The 19,275-nt window shown below is 41.7% G+C and overlaps 1 protein-coding gene across 4 annotated transcripts in view; it reads right to left on the bottom strand.

The window, feature by feature from the left end:
• MYLK3 (myosin light chain kinase 3) overlaps positions 1 to 19,275 on the bottom strand; it is a 71,395-nt gene that overhangs the window by 28,604 nt on the left and 23,516 nt on the right. For 3 of the 4 annotated variants that reach the window (XM_043495445.1, XM_043495446.1, XM_043495444.1), the window contains 2 exons: positions 3,043 to 3,133; positions 579 to 1,017 (listed from right to left, as the gene is read on the bottom strand). In XM_043495445.1, coding sequence (XP_043351380.1) covers positions 579 to 1,017; positions 3,043 to 3,133 — 530 coding nt within the window. Of the gene's footprint in view, positions 1 to 578; positions 1,018 to 3,042; positions 3,134 to 7,853; positions 8,732 to 19,275 lie in introns of those variants that run through there. The other variant, XM_038368599.2, reaches the window with a different exon arrangement.

Below are 19,275 nucleotides of genomic sequence, written 5' to 3'. Positions count from 1 at the left end.
ATCTTTGTATGGCCAATGCTTAAAATGGGCTGGTTCATGTGGTCACAGACCTAACCAAAAATACTGACTTCTTTGAGGTGGGCAAAGGATTATTATACATGGGATTGAACAACCTGCCCAAGCCCTGAAATTTTATCACACACTAAAAAAATTCTATCCTCAGTCAATGGCAAACTCCTCTTGCAGACCTATTAAGCCCCATATGTGATATTTATAGAAACATCCATGTTAGAAAGGAGTCAGCCATTTACAAGGTTCAATGAAATGAGACACACATAGAGCAAACCCATTTCAAACCTCCCTGACTCAGAGCAGATGTGTAATATTAGTAATTAGCGCTTACCTAGCACTTTCTATCTACAAACATTATCTTTGTATAAATTTATAAACCACCACGCTTGGTCTAATTCTTCTTCAGATTAACTGTTTACATGGTTCCACAAGCTCCTTTTCTAACAAGGCTTTTTTTCCTACGATTTCACATATGAGCAAGACTGAATTGTCCTTTTAATAATTTGCCTATTATTAATACATGAAATGTTTCAGATCACACAGAGAATTACAGACTAGATCATTACCTTGTACGTATCACTTCACACCCTGCTCTGGATACAGACTTTGATGTGGATGGCACGGCTTCCATGGATATAGCACTGAATGTAGAGGGTTTGTTTTCACTTTCTTTTGATTTCTGAGTGATATGATTTCTCTGGAGTTCTTCCAGTCCCGGTGCTCTGTCCATATCAATTGCTTCAGCAGTAACATTCTTGTTCCCCACAGAGCCATGATTTATGAAGGGAAGACCATGGTTTGGAATCAAAGCTTTAATTCCAGTGTCTTTTTGTGGTTGACAATTCTTAGAGCTATTTGTTTTGCCAGAACCTGCTATTTTTTGCAGCTGTGTTGTCCTTTCTTTAACTTGTGGACTAGAGTCAACTTTGGAGACTACAGTGTCAAAAGAGTTTACTTTTTCACATGCTCCGTTATTTTCATCCAACTTTTCTTCTCCTTTGGGCTCTAAATAAGAAATAGTATTATCATAATGTCACAGCCTTCCCCTGACACAAGAAAAAATATTACAATAGTGGTATAGGTTGTAAAAAAAAATAGGGAGGTAGCCAGGGATGTTGGACTCTATCAAAAACCTACCATCATAGTGAAACTAGGCAATGATGCTCATGTGAAAGGACTAAAAGACACACAAAAAAGATTTAAGCTTATTAGAAGCATGTTTGACATTTCTGACACTGACACATGCAGGTTAATAAAATTACTTACTTGCATTGCTAGCTTTTCAGCAATGATAAAAGTAAAAATAGAAACTGGATTTCTGAATAACTAAAAACCAAATTGATAAGAGAGAGACAAGGTGGGTGAGGTAATATATTTTATTGGACCAACTTCTGTTGGTAGAAGGAATGAGCTTTGGAGCTTCACAAAGTCCTTCCTCAGCTCTGGGGAAGGTAACCAGAGTGTCCATGCTAAATACAAAATAGGACAGGTTGTTAAGCATGCACATGTTGTAGGAGATCACTTAAAATGAAGTAGGCAATTACCACCTCTGCCCTAGGACAAGGAAGGTAAGTAGGAAGACCTGACCGGACCTGAGGAAGAGTTCTGTGAAGATCAAAAGCTTGTCCCTTACACCAACAGAAGTTGGTCCAATAAAAGACATTATTCCACCCACCCTGTCTCTCTCAGACCCTGGGACCAGCAGGGCTACAACAACACTGCAAACAGAAAATTGATAAGAGTCAATTGAAGGACATCCAAGACTGTAAGTACTCTATGGGTCAACATGACTGAAATCCCAAAAGGCACACCCATCCCAGTGTCCATACTATAAGAAGTAGCACTGACATTGCAAATTGGGACAGGAGGTTTCCGGGAGACACTAAGACTCAGAACACTGCCTCTCTCCCCTAGGGTTTCTTGGTCCCCACTGGAGCTATTCCAATAATTGCAACTGCTTTTAATTATTAGTGATGGTGCATAAAAAGGAAGGGCAGTCTAGATGGGAAATGACTTCCATTTCATCCAGGCTTCTACTTGCGCAGGCCCTGGAAATCCATGGAATGTGTTTAATTTTTAGTCTATTTAACACCTCAGCCCAAAAGTATTGGGGGCTTTTGAGTCAGAATTCTGAGCAGCAGATTCTTTAGTTTATGTTATTTTCTAAGCCAAGAAACCAAGACGATTTTTGGCCATGCTTGAGAGAAGCCTCTGGTGACATGTGGGGAGGTGACTGTAACGGGGGACAATTCACAGTCACATTCACCCAGTTTTCAGAGTAGCAGCCGTGTTAGTCTGTATTCGCAAAAAGAAAAGGAGGACTTGTGGTACCTTAGAGACTAACAAATTTATTAGAGCATAAACTTTCGTGAAGTGAGATGTAGCTCACAAAAGCTTATGCTCTAATAAATTTGTTAGTCTCTAAGGTGCCACAAGTACTCCTTTTCTATTCACCCCAGTGTAACTCCACTGATGACAATGGATACAATGGATGACAGAAAGGTCTGAGGTCTGAATCCTTTTTCTAACCCCATCTCCCGTGACTTGTTGAAAATATCTTCACTGGCCACGTGAGACATTCCCAGTTCAAAAATAAATCTGTATTTCTGCTTTTTCACATGTTTTTTTCCACTATGACTTTACAGGTTTTCTGTGTGTTCTTGCGACTGTATCCCTGGTGTCTTCCAAACAGACATTGCTCTCTTTTAATTAAGCTAACTACAACTGCAAAAGCAAAGAAATACAGCATTAACCAAACAAAGGTAACGGCTGCTATTCATTTTAATGAACTGTTGCTATTGGATTTGGTTTGGAGGCTTGGTTTTTTGAGGAAGGGAGTTGTTGTTTTTTTGTGATGGTATCAAACGTCCAACACACACTTTTCTGAGTACTTAATAAGTCCAGGTACTTAGTTACAAAGAGCTAATTCAGTAGTACCTACATATATAGGAGAATATTGGATCTTCTCTTCCCAACCTATCTCAAATTCCACAGTGGATATGTTTATCATACATACAGGCTTACATATACCTTCCAAAGACTCTTTGCTTTCGGCCTGGGCTCCTTTGTTGCTAGATACATGCTTTGGTTTCGCACCCTTCTCTTCAGGTTGATCTTTAGTCTAAAAAATACAATTGAATACACAATTAATTAACAAAGTTAAAGATATCCATTTCCCACTGGGTCCTTCTAATTCTCTACCAGTGGAGACTATTAGACACTATGATATTGGTGGTAATGACTCAGCTTCATTGCATTCTCAGTTTGCTGCTGCTTCTTTATTTCCCCCACTGTGAGGCTTCCTGGGGGCTCCAGGGATGTGAGGCATCTTTGTACCATCTGCCATTAGTGTGAGGAAGTCTTGTCTGTGCTCGCCTTGGGTCAGCTCTCCAACCGCACTGGCACTCCCCTCTAGACCTCGCAAGCCCTGCTGTCACCCTACAAGTTAGCAACTGGCACCCCTCACCCAACTCTCAAGCCTTCCGAGTGTCTTCCTTGAGTGTCCAGCCCAAGTCCACTGGACACTCACAGTATTCAGATTTGCTGCTTCCAAAGAAACAGTGTACCCCAGTTTACCAAGTCCACCTCAGATCACTGTTCCGCTTGACACACAGCACCTAGATATGTTTATAGTGAAGTCAAGTATAAGTGTATCTAACAAAGCATAGAGATTAAAGTTGCAGCAAATAGCAGTATTGGAAACAAATAGTTACATGTGACATAAAATCATAACATGAATTCTATAGCCTAGATTTAATTAACTAGATACTCATGTCTTGTGGAGTCATGCTCACCCCAAATCCTTGCAGCACTTTACAGCCATGTTGGCTGTGACCCTCCTTTCATGAGAAAGACATGCTGTGAGTGTGGCTTCTAGGTGAAGGATTCAGTGTGTTTCCTGGCACCCCAAGATATAACAGAACAATCCTCTTACTCTTTTTTCATAAACAGGACACCCCCCTGCTCTTGGTTTCATCTTGCAGATTTCACAATCTCTGATTTTGCCTGTGGCTCAGTATATAAATAGGCATACACTGTGATGCATTCAGGATACAATACACAAACCACCAGACAGGGAGATAGGTGTCCGTTACCTCCTGCCTGAAAGGAACATTTCCAAAGTATGTCACCTCCTGGAGATCCACTAAAACTCCAAGACTTCGGAGCATAAGTTTTAGTGTGGACACATAATTCCTTAATATTATTCATCCATACATTAGCTATGATTATGGCAAGCTGTGGGCCACTTGTGTTTGTGACTTCACATGCCACCATTCAGTGAACTATTATGCATAGATCTTCCCGAGGGGATCCCTGTAAAACCCTATGCACCACCCCCACCCCCCAATTCCCTCTGCCAGTTGGCATCAAGGACTCCCTGGGTCACATCCACCAATTTTTTTTAAATCTTTTTTCTAAAGCCAAATCTTGTGGAATAATAAATTAGCTCATAGGTCTCAAAAAATGTTACTTCCCAAAACTACACCTGGGGTGATTTTTCTCCAATATACAGTTCTATCACATAGTTTTTAATCTAAGACAGGGGAGGCACCAGATGAAGGAAATGTTGGTTTCATCCCTCCTGGCTCTCACGGAGAGATAAACAGCACTGCTTTACACATTTAATGTTATTTTACCTTGTAACCCCCAAAAGGACCTTCCATTCATTAAGCCACAGTGAAGTCTTATAGACAGGTGGCTATCCCATTGGGCGCCAATCCTGCAAACACTCACCCACATGCTCCAGCCCATTGACCTGAATTCTGGGGTACTGAAAAATCTGGATCCAAATTTTTTTTGGCTTGAGTTCATCTCTTTCTCTGGTTGAAGAGACACCAATCTCAGGTGGCAAATGTTTGTTGAATGCTTTCTGGGTGATACCCAATCCTTTCTTTAACAAAAGACTCATTGAAACCACGTTGACTGTTCATCCTAGCTCTAATATTTAGCCAATGATAATGCAGACCATAGAAAAACAGCAAAAATACATGTATTGGCTAAGAAGATATTAAATATTTGAACCAGAAAAAGGATAATTTAGAGCAGAGAATTGACCTGGTCTCCTACCCTACTCAGCTACTGAGTGTGGCAACAAGTAAGAGCTTCTGAACTTCCTATATATTTGAACACACAATTCCAGTTACATACCTTTTGAAAATCAGGTCCCATTAATATTGGCATAAGGGGTTGAGGTGCTATGTGTGTTGACCTTGTATACTCCAATGTTGATATAGTATAATAAGCTTTTTTCCCTCTCCCCCAACCCCCACTAAAAAGTTTTCAAATGTCATTGCCACTTTTAACTAAAACACTCAGTATGCCCATGACAATGGTGACACTGGGGGATCTTTATTCTTGTTGAATCCCCTTCTGCAAGCGAGACTGCCGTGGACCACACACTCCAGCACTGTTTTTTGTAAGTCAAAAGTCAGAAGTTTTAGACATTTACTTATTTTATGATTTGAGGCCAACCCTGGAAAGTCTCACGCAAACAGTCCTAAAGAAGCCACTGAATCCTATTGTTGTGTCAGCAAGCAGCTACTTACAAAAATAAAAACATAAGACCCCCTCCTTCACTGATTCATAAATTCGAAGAAGATGATCACAATGGTCCTTAGTCTAATCTCCTGCACAACACAGCCATAAAATTTCATCAAACTAATTCCTAGAGCAGATCTTTTAGAAAAAAACATCCAATCTTGATTTTAAAAAGTGTCAGTGATGGAGAATCTGCCATGCCTCCGGTAAATTGTTCCAAATGTTAATTACTCACACTGTTAAAAATTTACACTTTATTTCCAGTCTGAATTTGTCTAGCTTCAAATTCCAGCCATTGAATCATGGTACACCTTTCTCTGCTAGATTCCGGAGCCAGTTGTCAAATATTTGTTCCCCATGTAGATACTAATACATTGTAATCAGGTCACCCCTTAACCTTCTCTTTGTTAAACTAAATAAGTTGAGCTCATTGAATTTATCATTATAAGCCAAGTTTTCTAATCCTTTAATCATTCTTGTGGCTCTTCTTTTAACCCTCTCCAATTTTTCAACCTCTGTCCTGAACACGTAGTAATGCTGGATAAAGCCATTGCTCTGGTATATCGTGCACTATTATAAAGAGATTGCTAGGAAGCAGAAAAAAGCAAGTAAGTATGCAAGTTATTTTATTTGCAACTGTCGTGTAAAAAAGCCTTCTGGAACCCTTTGGGTTTTAAATTAAGTTCTTTATGCTCCAGTTTTACAATGTATACAGCAACAAACAAATGAAGGGATGTGGCTGGTTAATTAATGTTGCCCACCTGTCCAATATGTATTTGCTTTCCTATATTATACTATAACCACATATGAGTTGTCTCTCGTGCATCACAGCCACCCTACCTTTAAAATCCCTCTTTAAAACATCTTTCTTCCAATAAGTCTTTCAGTGAATGTAGGAAAGAAAGAAATTTAAAAACTAGTTTACCATTTTGAAGTTGTTCTTTACCTGGCCATCTAGTGTACTATGTACTTGTCTATCGAATTTGGAGAGTACATCCTATGAAGCAGGATCCTAGCTATCTTCAGGTATTACATAGTGCAAAGCACATTGCAAGTGCTAGTAATAATCATATCTTTAAACCTAAAGCACATCAATTTTTAGAATGCTTTTTTCATGTCTCTTACTATTGTACCACACTTTCAGTTGGAACAGACTGCAAATACTGGCACCATGTAAATGTCTGATGGGGTTTTTCAGTGATCTCAACGCAGTTTTCAGTGGAAATTTAATCAAAAAAAAATCTCACAATCTGGTTCAATTGTCAGCCTTTGAAAGATTAGTGGTTCTGCATATCTATATAGAGATGGACTGTTAGAGCTGTATCTGAAAATTGGCACAACACCCTCCTGATCTATACTGGAGGTCTCTCACAGTCTCATTTTTGTAACATTCCACCCATATATTTTAATTGTTGTTTTTTCAAGTTATTTTGATTTGATTTTTGATTTTCAGGTTATAAAGCCAGGAGCATTCACTGAGTATTCAAATAATTCCATTGCAAGTAGAGTCAGTCCTAATGCAATAATGTTTTTACCACCCCATGTTATGAGATCCCCAGGAATGAGACCATATCCCACATATACCTCATTGTGCAGATTATTCTTTGTTTCTCATGATGGGACACAAATAGTAATGAATGAAGACAAACAAGACTCAGTGAAACAACAGATATTCATTATAGGTCCCAGTTCATTTTTTTAAAAAGAAAACCAATGAATTTCAAAATATCCTACTGACACTACAAACCATTTCCCGCTCATTATGCTTCATAATTAAGAAATGGTTACGAGTTAGTGTCCTGCACTCACAGCCCTATTGTCCCAATGATTCGATGAAGTCAATAGAATTGCCCAGATGTAATTGGGAAGAATTAGGTCCATGTTCCACTGAAGTTACTGAAATTGTCTGAACGTAAATGAGGGCAGATTTTGGCCCTTGATGCCTAAATTGTCATAATCAGTTAGAAAACAGAATCCCATTCTGTCACTTCACAGTACATTAACTATTTATTATTCTTCATCTAGGGCTGGATTCCGCAACTAATTTGAACATCATTGGCCAGTGTGTAACTGAGGACAGATTATGGCCCTTAAATTGTCAACTCCTTGATGCAGAGACCTAGTCTTTACACCTATTTGAAACCTTCCTATCATGTTTTCTGCACTATTCCATTTATTCTTATGCCTAATACTGAGAGAGAAAAGCCTGAAAACACACATGCATTATATACAAAGTTAACAGGAAAGCCTGGAGCCCTTCTCCTTAACAAGAAAAGGATCGTGAACAGTAAAATAAAACCAACCTCCATTAGGATTTCAACCAGACTCCCTTTCTTCCAGGGTACAATGCCTCTCAAAATGAAATCCACTACTTTAGAATTTTTGAATGTCTCTCCCACAAATGTAATGACTTTATCCACAGTATCAACCATTTTTTCTATCTTTTCCAGCCTCTCCCTGTGCTTCAAGGCATCTTCCTGTGTAGCTCTCATCAGTTTCAACATTTCTGAGCAGGCATTTTCAGTCTCAAACAGGTGAATGCTGTCCCCAGGTTTTAGGCCTCTTTTTGTTGTATCAGTCTCAGCAGTGGATGCTTGGGATGCTGTTAACTTGTCAATGTTCTTTCCTATGTCATCAATGCCTCGGTTCACCTTTTGTAGCTTGCCATTCAAATCTTCTTGGAAACTCAATAATTTATCTACCTTTTCATTCAAAAGATTCAATTTTTTGTCCATTGTGCTTAAGTTGTTCCCTCTTGCAGGCTGCAACCTAGCCACTGCATTTCCAGGCCCCTTTCCATGCTCCATGTTACCCTCAGACATTCTGCCCAGACAAGAAGCCTATGGCAGTACGATTTGCTTGGCTCCTCATTAAGTGTGTAAATTAGAGGGTCGTTCTCTGAAAGCTCATCTTCCTTAGTCGCTTCCTTACCCTACAACCAAGGATAAATTCTTTGGCTTATTAGAGATGCTAGGAGTGTGTCATTGATCAGCCATTGTGTGAAAAGGTTTAATTTTTGCGTTATCTGTTCCTTACTGTGTGCTTTCAATCAGGGAGTTAACTTGGCAATGGACTCTTTTTTCTTGGGCCCCCTTGACGTCACAAAACCATTTAAAATTCTTTCTTGAGAGCCTGTTGATAGGCAAGCATCTTAACAATTGACTACGCCTATAGCAGATATCTCCGGGTGTGGGGAGGAGCAAGGATTTCATGCCAAGCCTTGTTTTCTGATATTGAAAAATACCCTTTAAAATGTTTCTCTTTTGCCACAGCAGAGAAGTATAAAAGTGAATTTAGTGGTGTCATGCTAAGGCAGCCTGGTAGAACATATGCATAATACCCAGCACAGACGCGCGCTGTGCTCTTTAGGTTGGCTGGCACTTGAACTTAAAAATAGAGCACAATAATGACAATGATCTGAAATACGTATCTGGCACCAGGATGTCTCTGTCAACTGAAATGTCTAAAATTAAATTCTTTCTACAGTGCCATGAAAGTGCACAGTGTAAAAAAAAAAAAAAAGACAGTGAGGCATGTCACAATTGCTTTCATAACTGGCAGCAAAATAATTAGTCTGGAGTCCTTTATTTGCTATTGATACACTTTTTTTTCTGAAGTGCATGAGTGCTGACACCGCAAAACCAACCACTGTTCTTTGGAGAGAAGAGAAACCTCTATTTAGGTTCATAGATAGCCCACACCATGGCAGAGCTGAGCACTTCACAAACTGTGAGTTTACCCTCACAGCAGCCCTGTGAGAAATGGAACTACAGTTATTTCAGTGTCACAGATGGCGATCTGAGACACAGAGAGCTTAAGCGACTTGTCTAAGGTTACAGAAGAAGTCTGTGGGAAAAGCATGAAACAAATCCAGATCTCCTCAGTCTCACTTCAGTGTCTCAGAGTGACCTTTCCTGTTTCCATACACAGTAGTTAAAGAAGTTCTGGTCTTTCACACCAGTCAATGTTTGGGCCTGACCCCAAGAATGATGGCATATCATAATTCCCATTGAAATCAATGGGGTTTGAAGTGTTTAGCACCACTTCTGATCTGACTTTTCAGGGTGTGGGGGAAGTAATACTTTAGGTGAATTTAATTTTTCATTAGAAGTAGTTCTGAAAAGTAAAGTCCTGTATTTACCTACAAGAAAGATACAGTAGAGGGAATAACAATAGAAGCATCCCAACCAAATATACCAAACCAAATTTACCAACCATCTTAACAATGTGATGGTATTGGCCTCCGGGAGCTATCCTAGAGTGCTCCATTGTGACCGCTCTGGACAGCACTCTCAACTCAGATGCACTGACCAGGTAGACAGGAACTTTTGAATTTAGACGCGAACTTTTGAATTTCAATTTCCAGTGTGGCAAGCTGCAGGTGACCATGCAGAGCTCATCAGCTGAGGTGACCATGATGGAGTCCCAGAATCGCAAAAGAGCTCCAGCATGGACCGAACAGGAGGTACGGGATCTGATCGCTGTATGGAGAGAGGAATCCGTGCTATCAGAACTACGTGCCAAAACATTTGTGAAAATCTTCCAGGGCATGAAGGACAGAGGCCATAACAGGGATCCGAAGCAGTGCCGCATGAAACTTAAGGAGCTGAGGCAAGCCTACCAGGAAACCAGAGAGGCCAATGGCCGCTCCAGGTCAGATCTCCAAACATGCCACTTCTATGATGAGCTGCATGCCATTTTAGGGGGTTCAGCCACCACTACCCCAGCCGTGTTGTTTGACTCCTTCAATGGAGATGGAGGCAACATGGAAGCAGGTTTTGGGGACAAGGAAGACGATGAGGAGGAGGTTGTAGATAGCTCACAGCAAACAAGCGGAGAAACCGTTTTTCCTGACAGTCAGGAACTGTTTCTCACTCTGGACCTGGAGCCAGTACCCCCCCGAACTCACCCAAGGCTGCCTCCCGGACCCATCAGGTGGAGAAGGGACCTGTGGAGAGCGTACCTTTTAAAATACTATACAAGGTTTAAAAGCCAGCATGTTTAATGATTAATTCGCCCTGGCATTTGTGGCTCTCCTGGATATACTCCCAAAGCCTTTACAAAAGGTTTCTGGGGAGGGCAGCCTTATTCCATCCACCATGGTAGGACTCTTTACCACTCCAGGCCAGTAGCACATACTCGGGAATCATTGTAGAACAAAGCATTGCAGTATATGTTTGCTGGCGTTCAAACAACATCTGTTCTTTATCTCTCTGTATTATCCTCAGGAGAGCAATATCATTCATGGTCACCTGGTTGAAATAGGGTGCTTTTCTTAAGGGGACATTCAGAGGTGCCCGTTCCTGCTGGGCTGTTTGCCTATGGCTGAACAGAAATGTTCCCCGCTGTTAGCCATGCGGTGGGGGGAGGCAAAATGTGACCTTGTAACGAAAGCACATGTGCTATGTATGTAATGTTAACAGCAAGGTTTACCGTGAAAGAGTGTACCCATTGTTCTATAAAATGAGTCTTTTCAAATAGCACTGTCCCTTTATTTTTCTCCACCAGCTGCATGTGTTTCAAGGATCACAGGATCTTCTCCTTCCCAGAGGCTAGCAAAGATTAGAAGGCGAAAAAAACGCACTCGCGATGAAATGTTCTCTGAGCTTATGCTGTCCTCCCACACTGACAGAGCACAGACAAATGCATGGAGGCAGACAATGTCAGAGTGCAGGAAAGCACAAAATGACTGGGAGTAGAGGTGGCGGGCTGAAGAGAGTAAGTGGCAGGCTGAAGAGAGGGCTGAAGCTGAAAGGTGGCGGCAGCGTGATGAGAGGAGGCAGGATTCAATGCTGAGGCTGCTGGAGGATCAAACTAATATGCTCCAGCATATGGCTGAGCTGCAGGAAAGGCAGCAGGAGCACAGACCGCCGCTACAGCCCCTGTGTAACCAACCGCCCTCCTCCCCAAGTTCCATAGCCTCCTCACCCAGATGCCCAAGAATGCGATGTGGGGGCCTCCGGCCACCCAGCCACTCCACCCCAGAGGATTGCCCAAGTAACAGAAGGCTGGCATTCAATAAGTTTTAAACTTTTAAAGTGCTATGTGGCCTTGTCCTTCCCTCCTCCACCACCCCTCCTGGGCTACCTTGGTAATTATCCCCCTATTTGTGTGATGAATTAATAAAGAATGCATGAATGTGAAGCAACAATGACTTTATTGCCTCTGCAAGCGGTGATCAAAGGGAGTTGGGGAGGGTGGTTAGCTTACAGGGAAGTAGAGTGAGCCAAGGGGCGGGGGGTTTCATCAAGGAGAAAGAAACAGAACTTTCACACCGTAGCCTGGCCAGTCATGAAACTGGTTTTCAAAGCTTTTCTGATGTGCACGGCACCCTCCTGTGCTCTTCTAACTGCTCTGGTGTCTGGTTGTGCGTAACCAGCCAGGCGATTTGCCTCAACCTCCCACCCCACCATAAACATCTCCCCCTTACTCTCACAGATATTGTGGAGCGCACAGCAAGCAGTAATAACAGTGGGAATATTGGTTTCGCTGAGGTCTAACTGAGTCAGTAAACTGCGCCAGCGCACTTTTAAACGTCCAAATGCACATTCTACCACCATTCTGCACTTGCTCAACCTGTAGTTGAACAGCTCCTGACTACTCTCCAGGCTGCCTATGTATGGCTTCATGAGCCATGGCATTAAGGGGTAGGCTGGATCCCCAAGGATAACTATAGGCATTTCAACATCCCCAGCGGTTATTTTCTGGTCTGGGAAGAAAGTCCCTTCCTGCAGCTTTTGAAACAGACCAGAGTTCCTGAAGATGCGAGCGTCATGTACCTTTCCCGGCCATCCCACGCTGATGTTGGTGAAACGTCCCTTGTGATCCACCAGTGCTTGCAGCACTATTGAAAAGTACCCTTTGCGGTTTATGTACTCGCTGACTTGGTGCTCTGGTGCCAAGATAGGGATATGGGTTCCGTCTATGGCCCCACCACAGTTAGGGAATCCCATTGCAGCAAAGCCATCCACTATGACCTGCACATTTCCCAGGGTCACTACCCTTGATATCAGCAGATCTTTGATTGCTTTGGCTACTTGCATCACAGCAGCCCCCACAGTAGATTTGCCCACTCCAAATTGATTCCCAACTGACCGGTAGCTGTCTGGCGTTGCAAGCTTTCACAGGGCTATTGCCACTCGCTTCTCAACTGTGAGGGCTGCTCTCATCTTGGTATTCTTTTGCCTCAGGGCAGGAGAAAGCAAGTCACAAAGTTCCATGAAAGTGCCCTTACGCATGCGAAAGTTTTGCAGCCACTGGGAATCGTCCCAGACCTGCAACACTATGTGGTCCCACCAGTCTGTGCTTGTTTCCCGGGCCCAGAATCGGCATTCCACCGCATGAGCCTGCCCCATTAGCACCATGATGCCCACATTGGCAGGGCCCGTGCTTTGAGCGAAGTCTGTGTCCATGTCCTCATCACTCTCGTCACCGCGCTGATGTCGCCTACTCACCCAGTTTCGCTTTGCCAGGTTCTGGTGCTGCATATACTGCTGGATAATGCGTGTGGTGTTTAATGTGCTCCTAATTGCCAAAGTGATCTGAGCGGGCTCCATGCTTGCTGTGGTATGGCGTCTGCACAGAAAAAAGGCGCGGAACGATTGTCTGCTGTTGCCCTGACGGAGGGAGGGGTGACTGACGACATGGCTTACAGGGTTGGCTTACAGGGAATTAAAATCAACAAAGGGGGTGGCTTTGCGAGAAACAGAATGGCCGCCTCAAGGATAGAACTCAAAACTGGGTTTAGCAGGCCTTTGATTTCACAGAGGGAGGGAGGAGAAAATGAATACAAAACAAATCTGGTCTATTTCTTGTTTTGAGCCACTTCATCTATCTTTATACATCTTGCTGGCAGCAGACTGTGCAGTACGACTGCTAGCCATTGTCACCTCCTGGATGCTCGGCAGAAGATGGTGCAGTATGACTGCTGGCCATCATCTTCTGCTGGCTGCAGATTAAAAGACAGTGCACTGCCGGTAGGACTCAATCGCCATGAGACGAAACACAGGAAATGACCTGGCTGAGTCACTCCCATGTTTGCCCAGGCGCCCGGTTAAAAGAGCAGCCAGGACTACGTTGACGACAGCTACCAGTCATACTGCACTGTCTGCTGCCAAAAGGCAATAAACTGCTGCTGTGTAGCAATGTTGCCAAAAGGCAATAAACTGCTGCTGTGTAGCAATGGCAGTACCCAGGAAACATACGGTGACGGTTAGCTGAGCGGGCTCCATGCTTGCCGAGGTATGGAGTCTGCACAGGTAACTCAAGAAAAAGGCACAAAACGATTGTCTGCCCTTGCTTTTACAGAGGGAGGGAGGGAATGGGGGCCTGACGATATGTACCCAGAACCACCCGCGACAATGTTTTAGCCCCATCAGGCACTGGGATTTCTACCCAGTATTCAAATGGACGGTGGAGACTGCAGGAACTGTGGGATAACTACCCACAGTGCAAAGCTCCAGAAGTCGACGGTTGCGTCGGTACTGTGGACACAGTCCGCCAAGTACATGCACTTAGAGCATTTGTGTGGGGACACACACACTCGACTGTATAAAACGCTTTCTACAAAATCGACTTCTATAAATTCGACCTAATTTCATAGTGTAGACATACCCTGAGTGAGTAAGTACACTTGTCTCCATGCCCACTATTCCCTTGGTCTGCCTGATAAGGCTCCAAGTAATTCCATTTGATGTGGTGAGTTCGTGAGGTCCACTAGGACCTGATCACAGAGGTCACTAACTTGTTTCACAAAAGACACCAAACAGGCATCACATAATGATTTTCTGCCTGCCAGCCTGGGCTGGATTGAACACTGCGATAAGACTGTGTGTGAAATCCTGCCCCTTTGAAGTCTATGGGAGTTTTACCACTGACTTCAGCAGAACCAAGATTTTACCCTTTGTTTACACTCCTGATCAAACCACTCCCCCACCGTTTTTTCACTGTGGTCTGGATTATATGGAAAAAGGCAAGTTTAGTATGTAATAAAGATTTCCCTTGAATCGCATGTGCTCCTCACAGTTTGACAAATGTCTCAGTCTCTGACATCATGAGGCACTCCAAATCAGAAAAGCACTAAAGTCTAGCTCAGATGCACATAGAGACTTGCAGAGCACAGTGCTTTCCTATACCATGCCTGACTCCAGTTAGTGACATCAAAGCCTTACTTGCAAGAGGACACCTACAATTTAAAATAAAAGGTAACAATTGGAATTCCAGAGGAAATTGGATGTCGAGTGAATATGCTACATTTTTCTATGACTAATGAGCTGGATTATGGAGCCCCCTACTTTCCAATCCAGGTCACACTTTGAATACATTTTAGATATTCATGAGGTGACAGTTTCTTCTCCCAAAATGGGTCAGGTCAGTTTCCAAGAGTAAGAAAAATAGATGTTTAAAATTATACCCAATAAAGCACCTAAACATTCTCATTATATGATTATTTAGTGATATTGCAAGAAAATTTTATTCTATGGGGGAAAAAAATCAGAAATAGGATTTAAGGGTATATACTTCATTAACTCCCAATGCCATTAACTGAAGTTACATAACAAAATAATTGCAATTCTATTTGTTAGTGTAATCATGCTGTTCAAGAAGCAGAGCGTCTGAAAATCAAAGCACAAATCATAAATTAATGACAAACAAATGCTGTCATATTGATTTTTGTGTCTTTAATTTGTTTTTTTTTAAATAAACCAAAGACTAGAAACAGAGCATAATGATTAATGAACAAAGATGTTTTGTTCACAGATCCAAGAAAAAAGCAATTAAGTCCAATACCATACTCCCAGCAGACACATTTCCACTGTAACTAGATAAAACAGAGAAAGGAGAAAAGCTTCCTTTTTTTGTCTACATAAGGGGTTGCTACAATTCCCTTAACTGAAGTGACAAAGTTAACAATGCATTGGCTAGTATGATTTAGCTCCAGTCTGAAGTAAATACATACTGTGGCTCAGAAATTATGTAGGTTCCAAAACACTGATTGAATAATTAAAATGACTGGGAACTAATATAAAATGCTATTTCAGTAATCTAATCATTAATTAATTCAGTAAAACAGATAGCCCCAACTTTAGTTAAACACACATGAGATTTTGAACATAAAAACTCTCATTCAGCTCAGGAACTCTGCCCATGTGTTAAATATTTTAGATGCCTTGAATTAAATACATTCATGCAGCACCAGCATTCCAGCAAAATATATTTCTAGATTAAATTCTATCAAGTGTACAAACAGTAGTTTTTACTAGGAATTTCTTTACAAACAACATCTAACTTTGCACCATTATGGAAAAAGAAAACAAAAAGGCACTAAAGAGTTCAGAATGCCTTTGTTTTGGTATATTTAATTCAGACAGTTAGCAACAAATACTTGAAAATGGAGGTCTAGGTACAAACAGGCATGTACTATCACATACCTACCTTTGTGCACAAATACACATAATTACCATGACTGCATTATCACAGTAATTGTGCATGCAGTTGTAATAATATGTAAATACAAACATAGGTGCACAATTGCATGCCTGTATATTTGGAGGTACAGTTCTACCCAATGGAAGATGTGGCCCTTATTAAACTTAACTGAATGTTTCACAAATGAAATTCCTTTGGTTTGGCATGGCAAATTAAACACCTATATTAGTAATGTCCCATCATCATTTATGAATGATTATTGTTGTGTTTACCAGAAAATAGCTGCTTACATGGAGTAAATGGAAGGCAGTTTTCAATTACAATTTATGATCACTAATCAGGGAAATACATATCAGGGAATTTTAAAAGCACAAGGTGAAAGAAGTATGATCCTGTGAGCTTCTGGAGTGGAGACAGCATCTCTAGTGCTCTAGCAATAGTTGGAGCAGGCTGTGGAGCCTATTCCAATTCCCGCTTTGTATAAGGCCAATGGAAGTGGCCCTATGCTGTCCCCCTGTCAGGCTGGAGAGGGAGGTGCATGCCCATTACACTCCGCACTACTGGGGATTCTGGGCTGCAGAACATAGGCAGCCTAGGATAGGCTGGTAAATCAGATGAACTCCTGGAGGCTACTTAACTTACAATGGGGTGGAATAGGGTGAGTGGGCCACAGCGGCCACCAGCAGAGGCAGAATCCAGGCAGCTCAACCATGGCAAAAAGTGACATTTGCCCCTCTCCGTCTGGGCTGTGCCTTCAGGTGGCACAGCACAGAATCTGTCCCAGTATACTTATCAGAAAGCTTAATCCTTAATCCAGGGGTGCAAGAAAGCATCACAGTACAGAGGATGTCTAGCTCCATGTAACATGCACTCCCTGCCAATGCTGTCTCATGCATAGAAGGGTGAAACATGGCCACAGTCTTGTCCCATCCAAACATGCCCTTTTAGCTAACAATAATGCTACTTAGCTCCCATCCATTGTGTACCCATGTGCAGCCAGCCAAATTATGGTCTTCTGCTGACTCGGGGTTGGAGAACATGGGGGGAAAGCATAATTTGTCCTGGAATTTCTAACCTATAGTGAGAAATTTCAAATGACTGCCAAGTCAGAGCTATTAAATTCAGCTGGGTCAATTAATGTTAGTGCTATGTATGTGCAATAGATCCAGTAGGTAACAACACATTCAGTTCTGGGAGTTATTTCGTAAGAACTATATTCACAAACTGAATTAAAAGTTGATGAAAAAAGAAAATTAATTGGACCAATGGATTTGGCTGGTTATTTTGTCTTCGGAAGGATAACATGTTCAGACACTGGTAGGAATCCTTCATTCATTTCAATTGGAATGACAATAGCACATATTTTTTAATCAGTTATTTGGTTTAGTGCTAAATTTTGCATTTTGCTTGAGTTGAGCTAGGAAGGCACTCACTTCCACTAAGGCCATGTCTACACTACCACTTTTGTCAGTATAACTTATGGCACTCGGGGTGTGAAAACACACACCGCTGAGCGACATAAGTTACACTGACAGAAGTGCCAGTGTGCACAGTGCTATGTCAGCGGTAGAGCTTCTCCTGCCAACATAGCTACTGCCACTTGTGGAGGTGATTTTATTATGTCAATGGGAGAGCTCACTCCCGCTAGCATAGAGCAGCTACACAAGCAATCTTACAGCGGCACAGCTGCATCTGTACAACTGTGCCCCTGTAAGCTCGCTAGTGTAGACATAAAAAAACCCTTCAACACATTTTTTAAAATACAATTAAATCACTGGACTTCATATTGTAAATCATTATGTGAAAATTTTTGGATAACATAAAAAAAATGTAAATTACCATCAAAGGCTGAGTTATAGTTAATTAAAAACTCACTTTGCCATTGGCAAGGTCTACCACTAATAGAAATTACCACTTACAAATTACCATTATATGATGACAACCTTCTCTCCCCCCCAAATGTGAATCATCTTAAAGTGACATACCAATACTTAACAATGGTGAAAAGTCCGAGACTCGTGTATTGTAGTTCTCTGCTTATCTGCAAGCCAAAGTATATGGTCAGCAGTGAGCCAAATTGCTCAGCTAGTGTTCTGCACCTTAACCCAGAAGCAACATTTAACTTCCTGTTTGTACCATTTATCCCAATTGACCTCTAATGACGTTTCTCCTGAATGGTAACAAATGAGCACCAGGATTTTGCACAATAGCGTACTGCCCTCCCTCCATTAGAAGCTGGAGGGACTGAAAAGACGGTTATAGTACTTTCTAAAGATTTCCAAGCCAAAAGAAGTTTCTTGGAAGTTGCAGACAGGTAGAACAACTGGAATGCTGGAGAACCAGACTCAAAAGAAAGCTTGAAGTCTGAGGATACCAAAGATATTCCTGTTCTCTAAGGGGGAAATCAGAACTTGTGCCATTTTGGCTTTGGCCATGCACTAACTAAGCCTCCCAGTAGGGAATGAAAGAGGTCAGATGTAGACAAGGGAAAAATTCAGCCCCAACAGAGACCAAAAATGAGCAGCCATGAGATGATTTTAACTTTAATTCATTACTGTCATGGGCTGGATTTAAATCAACAGCCTAGCAGTAAAAGGGTTTTTATGACATTATCAATTGTCAGAGCTATCTTGGTATGATACACTTAAGTATTTTGTAATGCACTTATACATAAGGTGAAGTACAACTTACTCTACTTATGTCTCTTTAATCCATGTGGAACACAAGACCTTCTCCAATGGCTCCCATCTTTCGAGTCTTAATTTCTTCCTATGTCATTTTAACAGCTTTCAGTTCTGTTTCTGTTGTGCATTTCCATGTTGCCCTTGGTCTACTTTATCTCCTCCTACCCTTGGGATTTCAATCCACAGCTTGGGTTGTTAGGGTCTTTCCTCCACGTGTCCTAGCCATCTCTATTTTTGTACCATCATTTCCTGTCCTAACAGTTTGTTTCCTCCTCCAAACCTCTTCATACGTGAATTTTTTCCAACCATCTGATGTTGAGGATTTGTCTAAGGCAGCTGTTTTAAAAACTTGGAGTTTAGCTAATAAGATCTTGATAAAGTTTCTAAATGTCGGTGCCTTATAGTAACACAGACTTTACAGTGGTGTTAAATATTTGAAGTTTGGTTTGATGGTCAAGGTTTCTGTTTCTCCAGTGTTGCAAAGGCACATCTGGCTTCTGTTATTAGGTAAAGCATACTTCAAAATAATTCACAGATCCAATTTATTGTAATAAATTAGGAAATCTTAAGATTCCCTAGACATTCTTGATATGTTTTTTCTTACATTAACTTT

The sequence above is a fragment of the Dermochelys coriacea genome, chromosome 12, assembly GCF_009764565.3.
Source record: "Dermochelys coriacea isolate rDerCor1 chromosome 12, rDerCor1.pri.v4, whole genome shotgun sequence".
Lineage (NCBI taxonomy): Eukaryota > Metazoa > Chordata > Testudines > Dermochelyidae > Dermochelys > Dermochelys coriacea.
The sequence above is the reverse complement of the archived record's forward strand: the minus strand, read 5'-3'. Positions and strand labels throughout refer to the sequence as shown.